The 17,741-nt window shown below is 42.7% G+C and overlaps 1 protein-coding gene across 3 annotated transcripts in view; it reads right to left on the reverse strand.

Moving 5' to 3' along the window:
* Positions 1–845: 845 nt before the first annotated feature.
* ets1 (ETS proto-oncogene 1, transcription factor) overlaps positions 846–17,741 on the reverse strand; it is a 33,096-nt gene continuing 16,200 nt past the window's right edge. For 2 of the 3 annotated variants that reach the window (XM_085379278.1, XM_085379277.1), the window contains 7 exons: positions 9,527–9,646; positions 8,748–8,948; positions 8,385–8,462; positions 7,659–7,907; positions 5,732–5,992; positions 1,999–2,117; positions 846–1,818 (listed from right to left, as the gene is read on the reverse strand). In XM_085379278.1, the coding sequence (XP_085235404.1) occupies positions 1,603–1,818; positions 1,999–2,117; positions 5,732–5,992; positions 7,659–7,907; positions 8,385–8,462; positions 8,748–8,948; positions 9,527–9,646 (1,244 nt within the window). In that variant the 3' untranslated portion in view covers positions 846–1,602. The remainder of the gene's footprint in view (positions 1,819–1,998; positions 2,118–5,731; positions 5,993–7,658; positions 7,908–8,384; positions 8,463–8,747; positions 8,949–9,526; positions 9,647–17,741) is intronic. The other variant, XM_085379276.1, reaches the window with a different exon arrangement.

A 17,741-nucleotide genomic window follows, 5' to 3' on the forward strand; every position in this document is an offset into this window, starting at 1 on the left:
GGCTAGTGTACAGCCACTGTTCCCACTGTTTGGGAGGAAACTGTTGCCAATTTGCTTGTAACCAGTCATTCATTTCTGAACTGAATGTAGATAAGTTGCAAAAGAATGTAAAATTGAAATGGAAGCCTCTGCCATCCGTCCTATATTTCTCAAGCAAGTTAACTTGCATCACTTGTATCAACCTGTCGTCATCAGACATCACGAGAGATCACCTACATTATCCACATCACCCATCACCTTCATCTATCCTCTAAAGTTTCAGATTCTCTATAGTCAACATTTATAGTCAGTTTTCCTATTACCTGACCTGCTTTCCTACACTGTACCTTCACACTATACTACCCTTCCTTATGGCCAAAACGTACAACACATTTGAAAGAGAATTATGCAAGATAACATCAGCAAACCAACTTGCAATTTTACTCTCTAGGCAATTAATATGGAAACGTGTCTAAAAGTAAGCTTACATGGGCAGTGAAATGAAATTATGCATTTAATCTGCACATGAAACAGCTCCTCTTACTCCTGAATTTCCCCATATAAGATTGTCTACAGTTTGCTAATACTGGTGGTATATGCAAAAAAAAAAAAAAAATGCACGACTTTCAGTCACAATATGCGTCTCTAACGAGGTGGCAAACATGTACATAAAGGTGAACGTGTCAGTTTCAAAAGCAACGGCTACTTTCAGTTGTCTTTCAGACACTCTTGCTATGAGTAACCTCACCAGGTCTTCACACTCTACAAAGCAAGGGGCCAGTGTCTATAGTGTTGTCTGATAACGCATCAGCACATTTCAGTTGAAAGTTCCTTGAGAACAGACGAGTAAAACTTGGCATCTAATGTTTGGTTCCACTGTAATACCGTCACTGAGAACAATGTGAAAAAATACCCTTTACAACACTTATCCAGAAGATGTACAGCGACTGTTTTGAGAAATCGGCATTAGTATGGTGGCACAAGCATAAACAGCAATTTAAACCAGACACTTTTTTTTTCCTTTTGTTTTTTTTTTGGTCCTAGCTGAAAAAAGTCTGTCACTGCCAAAGGGAAAAACAGTAAGCATGTATGCAAGTATGAGATTATACCTTCCTCAGTTCAGTTCAGGTTTTTTTGGCAACCGTTTTCTTAGCAGGAACTTTCCGCTTCGTTTAGCCCAACATTTTTATTGTCTCTCTCTCTCTCTCAGTTCTCCCCCACTTTGCTACTTAGTCAGAACAGAACCTGAAATCTACCCGGTAACGCTTTGTCTGCTTTGAGCTGCTAAATGACACCAGTATAAGTCACTCATACACACATACACACATGCGTGCACACACACGCACCTCAAATGCAACAGGGTAAGAATACAGGTTTTAGGCTTCTGCCTTCGGTTTTAAAATTATGGTCTGAGAGACAGGAGCTCAAAGTTGACAAAGACCACAGTTATTCGTTTAAAAAAAACAGCAAAAAAAACCCAAAAACCAAAACAAAACATTTTTGGTCCCCAAAATAATTGGTTTACCAATTCTATTAAACAGTTAAGACCACTTTATGAGCCTCAGTCCAAGTGACTCCTTAACTTTTTGTCTTCACTTCCTTTTTTATTCTTTCATATCTGATTCACTCGTCCGTATCAGGCTTTACATCCAACATTGCATGCAGCTCCTCGGGAGTGTACCCCAGCAGGCTTTTCAAGTCACAGACAAAGCGGTAGACATAGCGTTTCCCAGATGTCTTGTGGATGATATTCTTGTCATAGTAGTAACGCAGGCCACGGCTCAGCTTCTCATAATTCATCTTAGGCTTGTTTTTTCTTTTCCCCCACCTTCGAGCAACCTGAAAAAGCACAGTGAACAAGCCTGTCAAGATGTGCCAGAAACATTAGAATACATACTTTTGTTGAAACTTGCAATTAATTGAGCTACATGGAACAAGCAGCCATCTTGTTCATCTGGCTAACTACTTAAGACCTCCCAGCACGTGTGCTAGATGACCAGTGGGGTCGCAACCTCTCACCTCATCTGGGTCAGAAAGCTTGAACTCCCAGCCGTCGCCTGTCCAGCTGATGAAGGACTGGCAAGACTTGTCGGTCAGTAGCTCCAGAAGAAACTGCCACAGCTGGATGGGGCCACTGCCTGCAGAGCAGATGGGGGTGGAGGGGGAGAAGGTGTTCGTTTAAGAAGAAGAGCTATACACACTGAGAGGACACATTGTTGTTTGTGCAGATGCCAGTTGCTGTGGGGATTGATTGAGGTGAGGCTAAGTTCAGAGCAAAAGAGCTCCTGTTGTTGGAAAATGCTCCCAAGTCCCATAGTCTGCTCAACATTTTATCGAACTAAACTAGTATATTTCACATAACAATACGCCGAATCTAGGAGATATATTCCCATCAGTCCATGTGCTATGCAGAATGTGTTGAGGAACAGCACTGTCTGCACAATGTCCTGTCTGTGATAAAAGTCACGGCCAGAAGAAGCACGACACTAAGTACTTATGCTATATATGAAAAGTGTTACATATTCATGCTAATTATTCACTTAATTTGAAAAGAGGAACAAAGTAAAGCTTCTAATCTGGGTCAGACTGAAGTACAGCAGTGGAACTAAATGTCGTCCCAAGCACAGAAGTCCCATTCATCATGTATTCCCTTGTCTGCCAGTTGCCCTGTGAAGTATGTGAATTTAGAGTGAGAGGCTATGTCTGCAAGAGTTCCACACTGATGAAATCACTATTTTAAAAATAAGAAGGGCTGCATTTAGGCTTTAGCAGCACATCTACTGTACTTGAATAGAGTCTGTTTTAAGAAAGAGAGCAGTTGCCAAGTTCAATGCAAAGTTAAGAGGGTGCATTTTTCCAAGAGTAACATTAAATGAATAAACTAGTAAAACATCATTTCAATGTCAGAGCAAAAAGTGTATTAGAGTTCATGGAAAAAAAAAGGAGGGAAAGCAGAACAAAGGCGATAAAAAAAAAGCCTGGTTTTGTCTCTGAACTAGATTCACTGCAGTGCACTTTGATCGTGTGGTTTTTTTTTTTTTTGTTTTTTTTTTTTTCAGCATACACATGAACCCACCCACTTTTGAGGCTTGCGTGTTGAAATCACACCTGCCAGTGCAGCACACCGCCTAAGCAAAACTGGAGCTAAGCAAAAGTCACCTCTCTCGAGTGCCTCAGAAAACCAAACGTAGCCTTTTTGTAACAAAAACAAAAGCGTTCAGGGAAACAGACGTGTGGGTTGAACAACTCGAAATTTAGAGCCCTCTAAGGCCTCGCAGGGACTGAAGAAGAAGGTGCATGACAGCAGCCATTCCGAGTTTGGAAAATAAGTGGCTCCGCAACATCGGGTGTCACTCATACAGAAAGCTTTGACTCGTGTTCCTGCTGCAGTAACTGTGAGCCCACATAAGGGTAATACCAGAATCTCGTGCTTTCACGCCACAATGTAGGCAACCCTTTTTAAAATATGTTAAAATCTTTTCACAATGGGGCTCACTGAACAAGCATAAGGTTGGGGCTCGTCTTCATAACGATAAGTATTGAATCCATGGCAATATGAGTCTAAAACCTATATGGCTATTTAAAGGACGATAATTCAAAGGTGTGGATAAAAAATTTTAAAGGCGAGACCAGCTAATATTGACTGGCGAATTACTATTTTTTACAACGTTGCAATGCAAAAGCCCTCTGTGTGTACGAGCAAATACATGCAATAGTGAGACAGAGAGCGAAATATCATGAGCCAAAATGAGAGTTCGCTATGTTGTAAGGTGGCCTGATGTTATTGCAGACAGAGGTGTAAATGATGAATTGTCGCAGGAAACCACGCAGATGGCAACTGGAGCCTTATCTCCCTGCAGCCTTATCAGGTCCCCTGTCCTCGTTACAAGTGTCACCTGTCACCCCGTGACTTAAACAGGAAGTCGAGCAAGAGCAAGCTGTCGAGCTGTCATAAACACTGTTTTGGAATTGTACAAGAGGTTGTTTCTTTATTTTGAGGGATTTCTTTTTTCCAGATAGAGGTCTCTTTCTCTCTCTTGCTCCCCCGATCCTTTTTTTTCTTCTTCTGTTTTTATTCACCCACCCACACATGCACATGGGCAAACACAAAAATGCTTCCATCTTTGAAAGACCACAACTCTCTTTGCACTACTCTTTAAAATAGCAGGGTCCAGAGCGGCAGTTAGAAGTTTTTGGTTGTTGTTTTTTGTCTTAAAAACTGGAGTGTTGTGGCATTATTACCTTCATGGTTATAGTTTCATAGTCAAAACAAGTCTCTTCTCACATTAGGCCGAAAGCAGCTGCCATGCTTTCCTTACAAGTACACAATTTGGAGTTGAAACATGCAGTACATAAAAAGACAGATTATGAAACTATGCAACTATGACTCGTTTATAATATGTTTACGCCGTGACTGCTTGCAGCCAGTTTGCATTGCCTCTGCTGGTTTAGCGTGCAGGGAGAAAACAGATTTAGATCATTCTAGAGATGCTCTGTGCCTTGGTCTAATCCATTTGGTTATAAATTCATAACTATGTCGTTCCAACATTTCATAAATGACTTATTGTTCTAAAAGTGGCTCTAATGACCATACAGCTGACCAATTAACTTGTGCATACCAACTTTGGGGCACTCTGCAGAGATCTGATGTATGCATTGTTTGTGACGTTGGAAAATATGCTTGGATTTCCCCCTTTTTCCAATACTGGCAGTCTTACTGCCATGTGACTGTAATTTAAACAAGACCGAAAAAGTCCCAAACACTCTGTGAAGAGTCGATTCAGCGTCAGCGTTCAACTGTGTCAGTGTTCAGCTGTGTTTACAGTTCAGCTTTAAACTAGAATAACTTGAATTAAACCCCTTTGCAGGGATTTGACTTTTCTCTTCGTATGTTTGGCAATTGACATTAAAAGACAGCTAACTTGAGGCCAAAAAAAACAGAGCTATTTATGTCATCTTTCTTGATTCAAATTAACTTAAAAGTTGTATTTATGGCTCAGTGCTGATAAACGGTTAAGAAGTAGCAACAACAGCAGTTGGGTTTCTTTTTTTTGCACCCTTTTGAAACTAAAAGTCATGCCAGATGCTAAAATAGTGCATTTGCTGCACAAGAGCCTTTAAAATATCTCTCCATCTTACTGAACTTGAAGAACATACATAAAGGAGCTTTTTCAGCATGCATGAGTGAGAAGATGCCTCATGAGATGAAGAGATAATTTTACTCTGCTCTGGTGTTATGTGCAGGGGCAGGCATAATTTCTAAGTTTCACGAGCGTTGCTAGGACGACCTGGAAAAAATAGGTTGAGATGCGGGCTGCCGATAAGAAGAAGGTAGATGAGAAGACAGAAAAGAAGAAGAGAAAAAAAAAGCGAGAGAAAAAGAAGTGAAGTAAAAGGAGGCATGAGTAAAATCTGTTTTATTTCCTGTGATGTGCATAACTTGGGTTGCCTGGGTAAAAGGTGTGCTTTTTTTCCCTTCTTTGGTCTAAAAGTGTTGCATTCAGGCACCACAAGATTTGGCACTTTTGCAGAGCATCAACAAGTTTGTTACACCACATTATACACTGCATTTTGTGCCCTACAGAAGTGTTTATATTAAAATTATATTCACAGAAATCAACAATCGGACTGGTTTTCCATAAACGTCTACCGTTTGCATGCACGCGATCAGAAAAAATACATATAGACCAATATTACTCTTTTACTGTAATGACTGCATATAAATATAAAGTGTGATTTCTAGACATCTTACCTGTGTATCCTGCCAGTGCTGCTGCTGGGATGACGGGTTTGTCCTTGCTGAGGTCTGAGCGCTCCCTCACATAGTCTTTAAAGGTGCCCTTGGGCTTGTGGCCATGCAAGGCAGCGGGGTAGTCTTCTGAGTCAAAGCTGTCATAAGACGGTACCCGCTGCAGGCTGCTAAATGAAGACTGGCTGCTCCAGGACTGGGTCAGTCGGTCGCAGCTCTCATAGCTGTCAATGCTCTCAAACGAGTCCTGGCCACCAAGCTTACCTGGAAGGGAAAGGGCGAAAAAAAAAATTAAAAGTTGGCAAGAAAGCCATTGTTATGTAGGTAGAAACTCTAAACTCACATTACTGTGATTTCAAACTCTGACATTGTTTGTGGACAAGTTATATGATATTAAAATTTTAGCATTTAGGCCAGTTTGATGATGGCAAAAATCTTAAGATGATTCCCGTCAATGTTGCATTGATGTTGGCATTGCACATTAGTGATTACTCAGTTTTATAGCATTATTCAATTTGTCACAGTCACACACAGGCTATGTTTTTTTAGTCATCCCAAGATGAACCAAGTCTACCACAGCCTGATGGAAAGTGACTTTGGACTTTCAGTAAGAGCCAAAGTTGAACCGATGGAAAAGAAATAAGTGCACTCGCTATATGACACAGATAGATTCTATGACAAATCACTATTACCTCCAAAACTGTCGGATGGCGAAACTTGAACAATAGCAAATAACTCTGAATTAATTGCGAAAACCTTGCTGAGATTTGACAAAAGGGACATTAGCCACACCTTAGAAGTAAATTGTTTTGCTCCTCACTAAGCTATAGCTTATTGCTCTGTACAGTGCCACGTCCCTCCATTTCACACCTCATTTCACTTTCACAACCAGCATTTGGGTTTGATTTTAAATGGAAGACATTCACAGAAATTGCCCCGCTATTTTTGGCCTTGATGACGATAAGAGGAGTGTTTCAGTGGTAAGCCATTAACAAATGACAGATAATGCCATGCCGCTATTGATGCTGAAATCTTCAACTGGTAAAATTGGAGCCACATGTGGATATCAATTGTGCTACAAGATACTTTCCCACGTCGGGAGAGCACAGTTCAATGCGCAAACACTTGGTATGTGTGATGCATGGGGATTGGATCTCAAGCTTTGCAGGCAAATGCTTAAAGCACTGGATGGAGGACTCGTATGGTTTACATGGCACTTGCTAATAATTTATACAGCTGGGGATTTGGGAGAAGAAAAACCCTAGCTTTATGGGTAACGGTCTAAATCATACCGCTAATTCCTCTGTAAACTATTGCTGGGAGAGAAAACAAGCTCGAGCATTCAGAAAAGCAAACAGTTTCATGAGAAAACCCCACGCTAACTGAGGATGACACCTCTATCTCCTTACCCAGAACCCTAAGGTTGCGCCGAAGAAAGGAGGCCAAGAAAAACAAGAAAGAGAAAAAAAATACCTTTTTTTTTTAAGGTTACACCACTTGAACTGTTTTACATAAGGGACATGCGGCAAGAACAGAACACATTGTGGCTTTGGTTCGTGTATCGCTCTGACAAAAACAATAGAGTTTTTTTTTCCCCAACCCAGTCTAGAGTGTACAAGTTGGGTTTGCTTGAACCACAAGCCAACCAGAAGGCCTGCTTTTCTTCTCTTCTAATACTTGCACACTGATGTGGCATGACAAGATTCTGGTAGCTTCAGCACAATCACACGCAGGCAGACACCCATAGAAACCTTCAACTTTTACATGCATTCAGACAAACTCAAGCAAGTGCATGTGGTAAGCAGGTAATTAGAGCAAACCTTCTGAGTAAAATGTAAATGCACCACATTTTCACTGCAAAGCTAGTCCCACATTCTTTAATGTCTCCTCAAATCTCAGCCACATACTTATGCATTGTACGATCGCTCACCTCTGCTGAGGCGTCCCACGCACATGTTGTCAGGTGACACCACCTCTTGCTTGACAGAAAAGTAGTCTCCCGGCATGCCGTTGAGGGCCGTGTCCCGGAGGATGACCGCAGCAGGGTATTCACTCTCATATTTGAGGGTCAGCAGTTCTTCTGAGCTGATGGGATGAAGTGTCTGGTAGGACTCTGTGATGAAGCCGGGCTCTGAGTATTCAGAAGGAGGGACACACTGAGCGTGCTCAACACCATAGCCTGGAGCAAACAAAGGGAAATGAGTGTAGATAGAAAGCAGAGAAGGAAGGCAAGCAAGGAGCAACACAGAGGAGGAAGATCGATCTTAAAAGGAGTGGAGTCATTATCCCTCTTGTGCTGAGCCGCCACCGAAGTTCTCGGCACGTGAATAGTCCAAAAGAAAATATAGCCCTGAGCACACGGGAACAATCTTGTAGATTTTCAGCAAGACATATTGATTGAAGCTAAACTCAGCAAAAAATTCACAGTGATGCCACTGTACGTGTGGTCACTATTCATCTACAGCTGCAAAGATGTACTGAGGATCTATATCTAGGAAATAAATCCAAGAAAAAAAATGTGTGTGGGGGGATTATTTGCTAACGCTAACCAACTTGCCACACTGAACCACCTTATCTACTTCCTCTATTTGGATTCCCTTTCATATTTTAATATTTGTTTTCTTATGCTATCAGATTGACTGTGATGAATACTTACTGACAAAGTAGTCTGAGGTAAAGCGGGATTCCTGGAAGTTAGAGTTGAGTCCATTCATGGGGTAATGCTTTGTATCCTCTTCATGAAAAATAGATGGAGAATGAGAATCAGTGACCTCATCATTGATTTTATGTATCGTGTAACTGCATCCTGCTCTATCAAAAATTAATGACCTGAGCTAAATCGTGTCTTCCTGTTTGGCTCCTGTTACAAGAGCAAATACCAACAGTCCTAAACTGGAGTAAGCAGTGATGTCAGCCTGTGTAGTGAGAGCTTTCTTATTTGACTCGCATCACAAAACTGAGACTTTTAAATCTCTTAAACTCATCTGATAATCAGAGGATAACCATCTTACGCCGTTACCTTTTTGAAGCATTTCCAAATGCTCCCAAAGGATGTCGCCCACAAAGTCAGGCGCCAAGTCCAAGAATCGCTCCTTCCCCATCGCACACAGGCTGGCTCCGTTGATGCCAAACTTGTCAAAATCGACGTTCTTCAGACTGAATTCGTTCACGGTCCACGTTAGCCACTCGGCCACGTGCTTTTCTGTCCACAGTCTAGGATCTGCACAGGATTGCAAAGAGTGGCAGTTACTGTTAAACGTCGACAACACCATCCAGACACATTTACTCAAATATTCAGGTCAGCTTGTGAATGATACAACAGGACAGATTCTCATTTTTTGCAGTCTGAGCTGGAGCCAACTTTCACTTAATAACCTACAGCAAAGTGGGAAGCTGAAGTGACTGTAAACCACAGTTGTAATGAAAAGCTAAAAAAAAATCATAATTTGCAGATCACATGGGTTGCTGTAATTGCTTCAGTTTTCAATGCCATCTCTTTGCTGTCTGTCTCTGTGTCTCAATTCTTGGGATGTTGCAGTCAGTCAGTCTGCCTGGACTGAATATATATAATGCAACGCCATTTCTAGAACAACTGGGCGTTTCCTTTTCAGTCAGTCTTTCTAAGAGGTGCTTTCTCAGAATCCTCTGAAGAAAGCCGAAATGTGAAAGAACTGCAGATGTGTGCGCCTGATATGTGACACACTGAGGTATTCTTAGAGGGCTGGTGCTGCAATTTGAGTTTTCAAATGAAAACATTAACAGGAACTAATGACAGCAAAAAGCAGCTGGTAGTCTTACCTTTGGGAATACCCAGTCGCTGCTGTTCCTTTGTGAAGCCACTAAAGGTAGCCTTCAAAGCCTGGGACATCATCTCTTTACTTCCTGGAGTTAGCAGGGGGACATCTCCACACTCGGGATCTGCAAATCACAAAGAAGAATATTTATTTTGAGTAACACCAGCATCTGTTAGACTTGAAATCCAAATGACTAATATTACATGCTCCTTTCACTCCTATTGACAACTGAGGCTGCGGCAGTGCATCCTGTATTATATTTCATGCCGATAAAGCTCGCTGAATGGAAAATTTAATTGAGACAAAGAGGCGGCGGGAAGAGTCCTGTGAATGTGCGCTTCGGTTAGACATTGACACAGTTACGTGCGCGTGCATCCACGTCCACACAAACACAGCAAACATTTATATCTACCGTGATCAACAACATGGTTCAACAATTACATTCCGTCTAGACAGACACTGTCTCCATATCGGCTCCAATCTATTGAAACACGGACTGTCACAGCTTTGGCTCGAACCTGTTTAAAAAGTAAGGGAGAGCCATGTCACTGTGTGTATACTGTGTTGGTAAACCCCACATTTATTATCTTCTACCTGTACATCCTGGGTGGGAGAGTGGTCAGTGGCCAGTGCTGCCCATCAGCGACACTATCACCTCTGCTAGCCCTCCTACCACGTCGCCCCGACACAGTGGGCCTACTGTCACAGGACCCAGCGCGGGGTCAAGCATTCTCACAGGTCAAGGGTCGAGGGATGAGGTGATGATGTCACCGCGGCTGCTGGCGAGTGACTTGGAAAGTCGGGAGTGGCCCGTCTCGAGGGGATTCAGTTACACACTAGGGTTACTGTTCTCGGCTCACAGCCAGTGGGCAACCAGTGGGACACAGAGCTCCCTTTGATGGCTTTAAACAGTGCCTGATGACTCGCACTCACTCATCTAATTAGATTTACTGGGCTGCAGAAGTATGGCGATAAGGGGGCAAAACAGAGGATATGATGAGGAGGAGAGAAGGGGAAAGACCCTCTGGCCTCTAATATAAAAACAGACTAGTTAAAAAAACAAAAACAAAAAAAACCCCAGCAACCTAGGCTCAACTTGTAAACAGCCACAAAAAAAGAACCTAGAGTTTCAGTTAGGGCATATTTTATCGTTTACATCTCCAAACCGTCCACACACATTTGCACAGCACACAATTACATCTGTTATTATCTGTTACTGTGCAGTAAAGCTTAATGTCACTTTCTTGTGTACTCAACTTTTGGGGGGGGGGGGGGGGGGGGGCAACGTGCATACGGCAAAACTTAAAAACACAGCAGGTCAGCTTAGGTCTCAAGTAGGTTAACATGCAAACACATAAAAAAATCAAAGACTCAGCCAGGTCTTGATTTTGGTGGTGAGTCTATTTCTTTAGATCATTTTTTTCTTTGTCCATTACATGCAATTTCAAATCATTAATCCTAGATCACAGAAAGGCTTGTCTTCAGGGCAAACAAGCTGTGAGGAGTGGGTGTGTCACACTTGCAGCACCGCCATGTGTCAAACCCAGATGTTCTGGCATCTCCACTGGCTGGTGTTTTACCTGCCAGCAGTATACTAGAGCAACATACATGCTTGTTTTCACCACTGACGTCGCAACCTTGTCTGGAATGCACAGCAGCTTACCCCCCCGTCCCTACTTCGCCCATGTAACCAATGTCTGTCTGGCTGTTTGTAAAATTAGGTTTCCCAGTTTCTGTTTTTTCGGTCTTTAGGTCGTTTTTTTTCCCCCTTTTCTTCCCCCTCTCAAGCTTTTTTGCAGCAGACTGGAGAAAAAAGACAGAGGAGCTCTTTGCTTCTTCCTGTGATTCAATTTGGGCTGTAATAATATAGTCTGAACAAACAGAATGTAACCATTTCAGTCAGAAGTGAAGGTAAAAGGTTGAAGAGTTGAGAACAGCCATTGTTTTACAGTCTCACACAAAAACCCAGTTTAACTACTGTCAGACATGGCTCACACATCAAAATAAAGCTGGTTTCTCTATTTGACAAAAAAAAAAAAGACTGCAAGGTTGTCTAAGTTTCTACTGAGCTCGTTTTGCTTTTAAGTAGTGTTGGTAATGCAGAGAGGTACATGTTGCAAATGGCTGCAAACTGAGATGTGACCGGGGCTCAGACAGTCTGTGCTTTGATGTGAAAGCAAAGGCAAAATGTGGCAGTTTATTTAAGCTGGCTCAAGTGGAGTTTGTCTGCACTTTCAAACCGCTTACACCCCTCCCTCCACACCGCTTTTATCAACCCATCCGCACCGCGTACTTGCCCACACAGACTTGAACCCACTTTAGCACTAAATCTTCCATCAAAGACACTTAACACTACAGTGCATGAGAACTAACATTAGACACTAGAGAGAGTAAAAAGAAAAATGTGAACCCCGTCTACAAAGCATATCATTATTGGGTTGTTTTAATACTTCTTGAAATCCTGCTCAGGCTCTAATTCAAACCACAAACACAATTTAAAAAAAAGAAGAAGGTTGACTGTCAGGTGACAGTCAAATAGTGTGTTTTGTGTACATACACTACTTTGTTGTAAATTTTTCTTTTTGATCTGAGCTGATCTCCTAAAAACATGATGCAGAATGTTCAGCAAGGCTGAAAGGAGAACGCTAAACGTAACAGTGAAGTGATAATAGAGCAGTCTCCATGGTGAATGATCCATATGAAAGTTATCTGCGGCAGTGCTAATGTACAATGTGCATCCATTAGCGAGAGAGGCGAGCTTGGATCTAGACAGTCTCGAGTAAATGATGAAGTCCTGATACGATTTCAATGCCTGCGAGCCCCATTAGATAGAGAACGGTCAGTATGTACTGAGAGCTAGAGCATCCACTAGTCATCACTTTCCACATTAGACTGTGTGGGTCTGTCCGCAAAATGAGTCCCATCCACTTAGCTCATGAAATGTGGGAATGGATGTAAATCACAGGCAACATTATGGCATTTCACTGACAAGTATCTGACTTAAAAGAAGAGAAAAAAAGAAAAAGAGCTTCTGCAGCAAAATGTACAAAATGAAACCAATTTTACTAATGAGGTAAAAACCATATTAAGTTCATCTATGCTAAGAATCACTGACGAATTGAGACTGATGTTTAGTCTAGATTACAGTAAAAGGTATTGATTAGCCACTCTCCTCTTGCCATGAAATGAGTAATGGACAAGCTACTGAGTGCGACGACGATATTTCCCCCAGGGGTTCTCGCTGAGGCTGTTCCACCTTTACTGCTCTGCCCTTGTGAGCAAGGCCCAACCCAACTTTAGACAGAGGTACTTCTTTGGCACCTCAGGCTGTTAAAGTGACTCACATAAACACACATATACATATACACACCAAATTAGTGGCCGTCTTTGCCTGTGCGCCAGAGCGTGGGTGTGAAATTGGGATTTTCACAGCCAGGGCCAAAGTCTATTGGGCTGGAATAGGCACGGATGGGCAGGGCGGGACAGGGCTGGGGAAGATAGCAAGAAAGCATCTTGGGTGGGTGATGGGTGACTGAGTTGGGTGAGGGGTGGGCAAAAAAAAAAAAAGAGCGAGAGAGAGAGAGCGAAACCAATGAATGGGAGGTTTCATAAAGCTCCCTCTCTTCTCCTTGTCTGTGGCATGACATCACAGTGGGATCGGTGCCATCTCCCAGCCTCTGGCGGAGAGTCAGTTCATTCATAAAGCCTGGACTGCTGCCTCTGCTCCGAATGATGCAATGATACAACAGAGCAGGCAACCAGACCCAACAAATAAGGGACAATATGCTTTCTATCATGCGATTGAGCTATAAATAGGCCTATAGTTTATGAGTGGGTGTGTGTTGGTGTGAGGAAGCAAGATCGGACTGTGAATAAAAAAATAAGGACAAGATCTGAAAGGTTAAATCAAAGCTGGACTTTTGATAGCCTTTGTCAATAGCAAGGAGCCAGTACTTAGGACTGCATAGCCGTTTATTTATATCAGATTGTGGCAATTTGGGTATCCCGCTATTCGCACATCTTAGCACATTGGGGGGGGACGTCTTTATAAAGATCTGCATAAGTCCATTTCCTGTGGCTGAGTTGCCACTTCCTGTGGGAGGTGAGGTGAATTGAGGGTTCGGGTGAGGGTTAAAACATTTCATAACAACCACTATGGGCTTATACCCTTCTTGATTATCCCTACATGCACACACGTACATATTAAACAGGATTACGGCAAGCTGTGAGGAAAAAAAACAGGAGCTCCTGGTTAATAGTTAAGAGCTTATAATTAGTTCTTCAAGGCAGACCAGCCCACAGCTGACCAGAGGTGACAGGAGTATGTGAGAACGCCTTTGATGGAGATACATATCTAGACCCCCGGTCTGCAAAAGCAGGGTCATAAACTCGGCTGGTATGAAGGGGACCCATTCAGCACCACAGAGTGATAAAGTGGTGACTGAAGGCTGCAGTGGAGCAAAAGGAGAAGAACGGGGTGGCGGTCTGGTTTTAAGAGGGCTGCTTGTTCAGTCAGCCAGACTGTTTAAATTTCCATCTCAATGCCAAGAAACCAGGAATTGAAGTGTATGCAAGGCGATGAAGCCGGCCAGACCGGCAGCAGACCTTAGCATGCTTCGAAGCAGGACAACGTCAGGCTGAAGTCCTCCCACGCGCAAACCAGTACAATCCCACCATCACAGGCAGCAGTGCTGAATAACTAGTTTTATTCTTAGATCTTCACCACTGCCTTCTGGCTGCCCTCCTGAAACACAAGCCTGTGGTGGTGTAAAGCTGCTGTACGGGACAAGCCTAGTATTGCTGACATCTGTCTTTGGCCATGAAAATAGAGTTGCCCAGGATCATCACCACCACAGACACACTGGCTACTGAAGCAGACAATAAGTCAGACTAATACCCCATAGCTGCCTTTCTGTCTTTCTTTCCTCCACTCCCTCCTTCTCTGAAATCATATTAGCCCATGATGTGAAAGTGCATTAACGCTACTGTTTATGCTATGGCCTCGGTGCTTGATATGACATTCACTTTGATCCACGCCATCACCAAGAGACACTTAACATTATTTTTCTTTTTTTTTCTTTTTTTTTGCTAAAAGCTTGTTAGAAATTCTGTCCTAGAAAAATAAAAAATAAAAAAATAAAGAGCTTTCAGCAGGATTTGGCTCCTTGCTGCAACTTTAACTGGCTAAAAGCTGCACTGGTCTGTCTTTAACAGTGTGAAAAGGTCTGTTTTTACTTACTTAGTCCAATAAGATCAGTTCATCTTGTTTTATGCATCAGTGCATAGTGGAGAAAAAAAAAAAAGGGGGGGGGGGGGGGGTTGACAGGGAAGTGCTACAGTCTAGAGTGCAGGTGGCGCTAGCCTAGCCATGTCCAGGCTCCATTGCTGTTATAAACAGACATGGGATGCTCTGGAGGAACTGTTTAGGCGTTAAACCAAACACACGACATATCTGACAAACAGTTTACTTTCTGTGTTGCATTTTTTCCACAAAACATGGTGCCTGCCCCATTTTTAGTCCAAATTGATACATTCCGCAATCGGGTTCCTGATACACGCACGATTCATGTGGGACAGTATAAAGATGCACGTTCACACACTTGGATGGAGCCGTCTGCAACACAACCATGCTTACGGTTTGCAACATGTATGCTTGTAACGGTTGGGTCCAATTAGACATCATACATATACACATGTAAGAAGACTGTTGCTTGTTAGACGGCGAACTTTGGGCGGCAGATGGATACTTCATAAATAAATTCTCCCAAGACCGCCATGTTTTCATGTTGCATGCCTCGCATTCCACCTCTGTTTTACAATCGCCAATGTGCTTCTCACAGCTTTCTTGTTTTCCTCTAATGCGACCAAAAATGACTCGCGGTCTGAGTGGCAAAATGGTCTCAGCTCAAGAAGATGAATCGCTCTTCTATTTTGGGCTCCGTGTCAGCTCCACAGCTAATAGGAGCGTAAAACATCTGGCCACATCTTTCTTCCTTTATCTTTTTTATAAAGATATGCACGCTTTTCACGATGCTGTGAAACTTCTCAGGTTTGGCTGACTACTGATTGAAAGATTTAAACTAGGATTTTGATAGCTGGAAAGTTACAACTCAGGGTTTTGCAATACGAGATGGAAGTGATTTCAAAAAACATGAGACTAACGTTGCAGTTGTGTAAACTGGTGCTCGAAATATCTTATCTCACTCTCTTTAGTTCTCTCTCTTAAACACACACTCACATAGACAAGCATACATAGACAGGGTGTGACTCATTTAGTCAAAGGATGACTGGACGTACGGGGATATCGTGCTGCTTCATTTGACAATGTGACTGGTCATGATTAAAGCAATGACCAGATCTTGTAAAATTCCTGCTGGTGATTCAAAATGTGGTCACAGTTACCTTGAAACCACACATAAAACAAATACACGTTGCAGAGCAACAAAGAAGTGTCTGCAATAAGAACTTACGTGAAGCAAAAATAACAATGGTCTACACTCCCAATTTCTACGACAAAATAACAGTGATGAAATGTTTAATACAAAAAAAAGTACTCTAACTAACACAGCCCATAAAACACACACTCTGGACATATGTCTTCCATTTGACTGTGTCGCTCATTACAGGCATCGCAGAATCATACTTAAACGCCAAGCAAACACCACCCCTCTCTGTCATCTGTTGCTTTGGCGGGCTGGTCGATCTACATACATCTGACGCTGTGGGTCTGATATGGGCACACTCGGTGGCTGTGCCCCATTTGCTCACCTGATTACAAAAGCAGCATGCTATGCACACCAACTCCGAAAACAGGTGTTGTGAAGCAAGCATAGACAAAAGAGAAGAAAGTGAGCACAATGTAGAGCACACGCCGAGCAAAATAAGTTATCCGACTTCGTTGTGGACAGCCGAACATCTGCACTGAAACAAACCGACTACCTTTAAAGACAGTGGACTGATCCCCAAAGCAGGCGTGTTCCTAAACCGGCCAAGTTTCCATTTTATTATAGGAAACACAGCTACTAAATGTGGAAATATAAAACAGAAACTCTGTGAAAAAAAAGATTTTCACGACAATGTAGAGATCCGTGGGCAGTTGTTGAAGGCCTTTCTGGACAGTGAAAAGCTAGTCAGGGTTCCCCGTCATACTAGTAATGAGGGGCAGAGGACTGTGATAGCTGTAAGCTAATCAACACCGGCGCATAGCCAGTGGCGTGTGGTGTAGCAGGCGTCTAGTCCCATGACTCAGGGATTACAAACTAGGAATGACTGGGGATGGGACAAAGTGCATTCACCGGGAACTCACTACAGTATATACCACATCAAGGGCATGAGAGAAACTCATGTGGCCAACAGAAAGACATTGAAACAGAGGGAGAAAGGGAAAGGAGGGGGGAAGAATGCTAGTGGAGGAATTGAGTCAGTGGGTGGGTGAATGACTGAAAAGAGTAACAAAAAATGCTTGTTAATGCTTTCTGTTCCTCTCTCCTTTGCTTTGGTTGTCGGTGTTTTTATGTAATGCAAATAAAATCAGAAGCTGCGAGAAAGGCATTCTAGCCTTTGTGATCTCTTTTGCTTTTATAGCCATTTACTGTAGCCTCATTGGCCACACCTTGGTAGCTCCTCAACCCCTTACTCACCATATGCTTATTATTTAGTCGACTGCTGTCTGTGGAGCTAGCACGCCTTTTTTATGACTAAGCTTTATAAGCAAATATTAAGGTGTGTAGTCACGAGGGAAGGATCAAGAAAGACCCACGCACCATAACGGTTTTATGTTTCTATGGGCAACGCAACAGATGTAGGAACCAGTGAATGGTTGGCTGACTGGATGCGGGAATAACCCATTTAATGAAACAAAGTGGCACCACTGTGCAACACTGAAAAGAAAGAAAGAAAGAAAGAAAGAAAGAAAGAAAGAAAGAAAGAAAGAAAGAGTCATTGTGAAAGCCAAATTGTCACAGGGAGTCCCATTGAGCAAACTGATATCTGTTGCCCTCTAGGGACAGTCGAATCCCATTCAAATGAAACCTCATGTTAAGTAGGTGAGGCTGGACTAAAGTTTTGATCTCACAAACTAGATAGTTCGACACGCCAGACATCAGAAGAAAAACTGACCCGTTTGCTCTGTTTGGCCCAGTTCATTGACAGACCACATCAAGAGAAGCACAGATCACCCAAACAGTGTTTGCACAGCTGCTAGCCAGCCACGCACACTC

The sequence above is a fragment of the Rhamphochromis longiceps genome, linkage group LG14 (genome assembly GCF_057381845.1).
Source record: "Rhamphochromis longiceps isolate RC_006_pf linkage group LG14, R_longiceps_female_GT1.1, whole genome shotgun sequence".
NCBI classification, from domain to species: Eukaryota; Metazoa; Chordata; class Actinopteri; order Cichliformes; family Cichlidae; genus Rhamphochromis; species Rhamphochromis longiceps.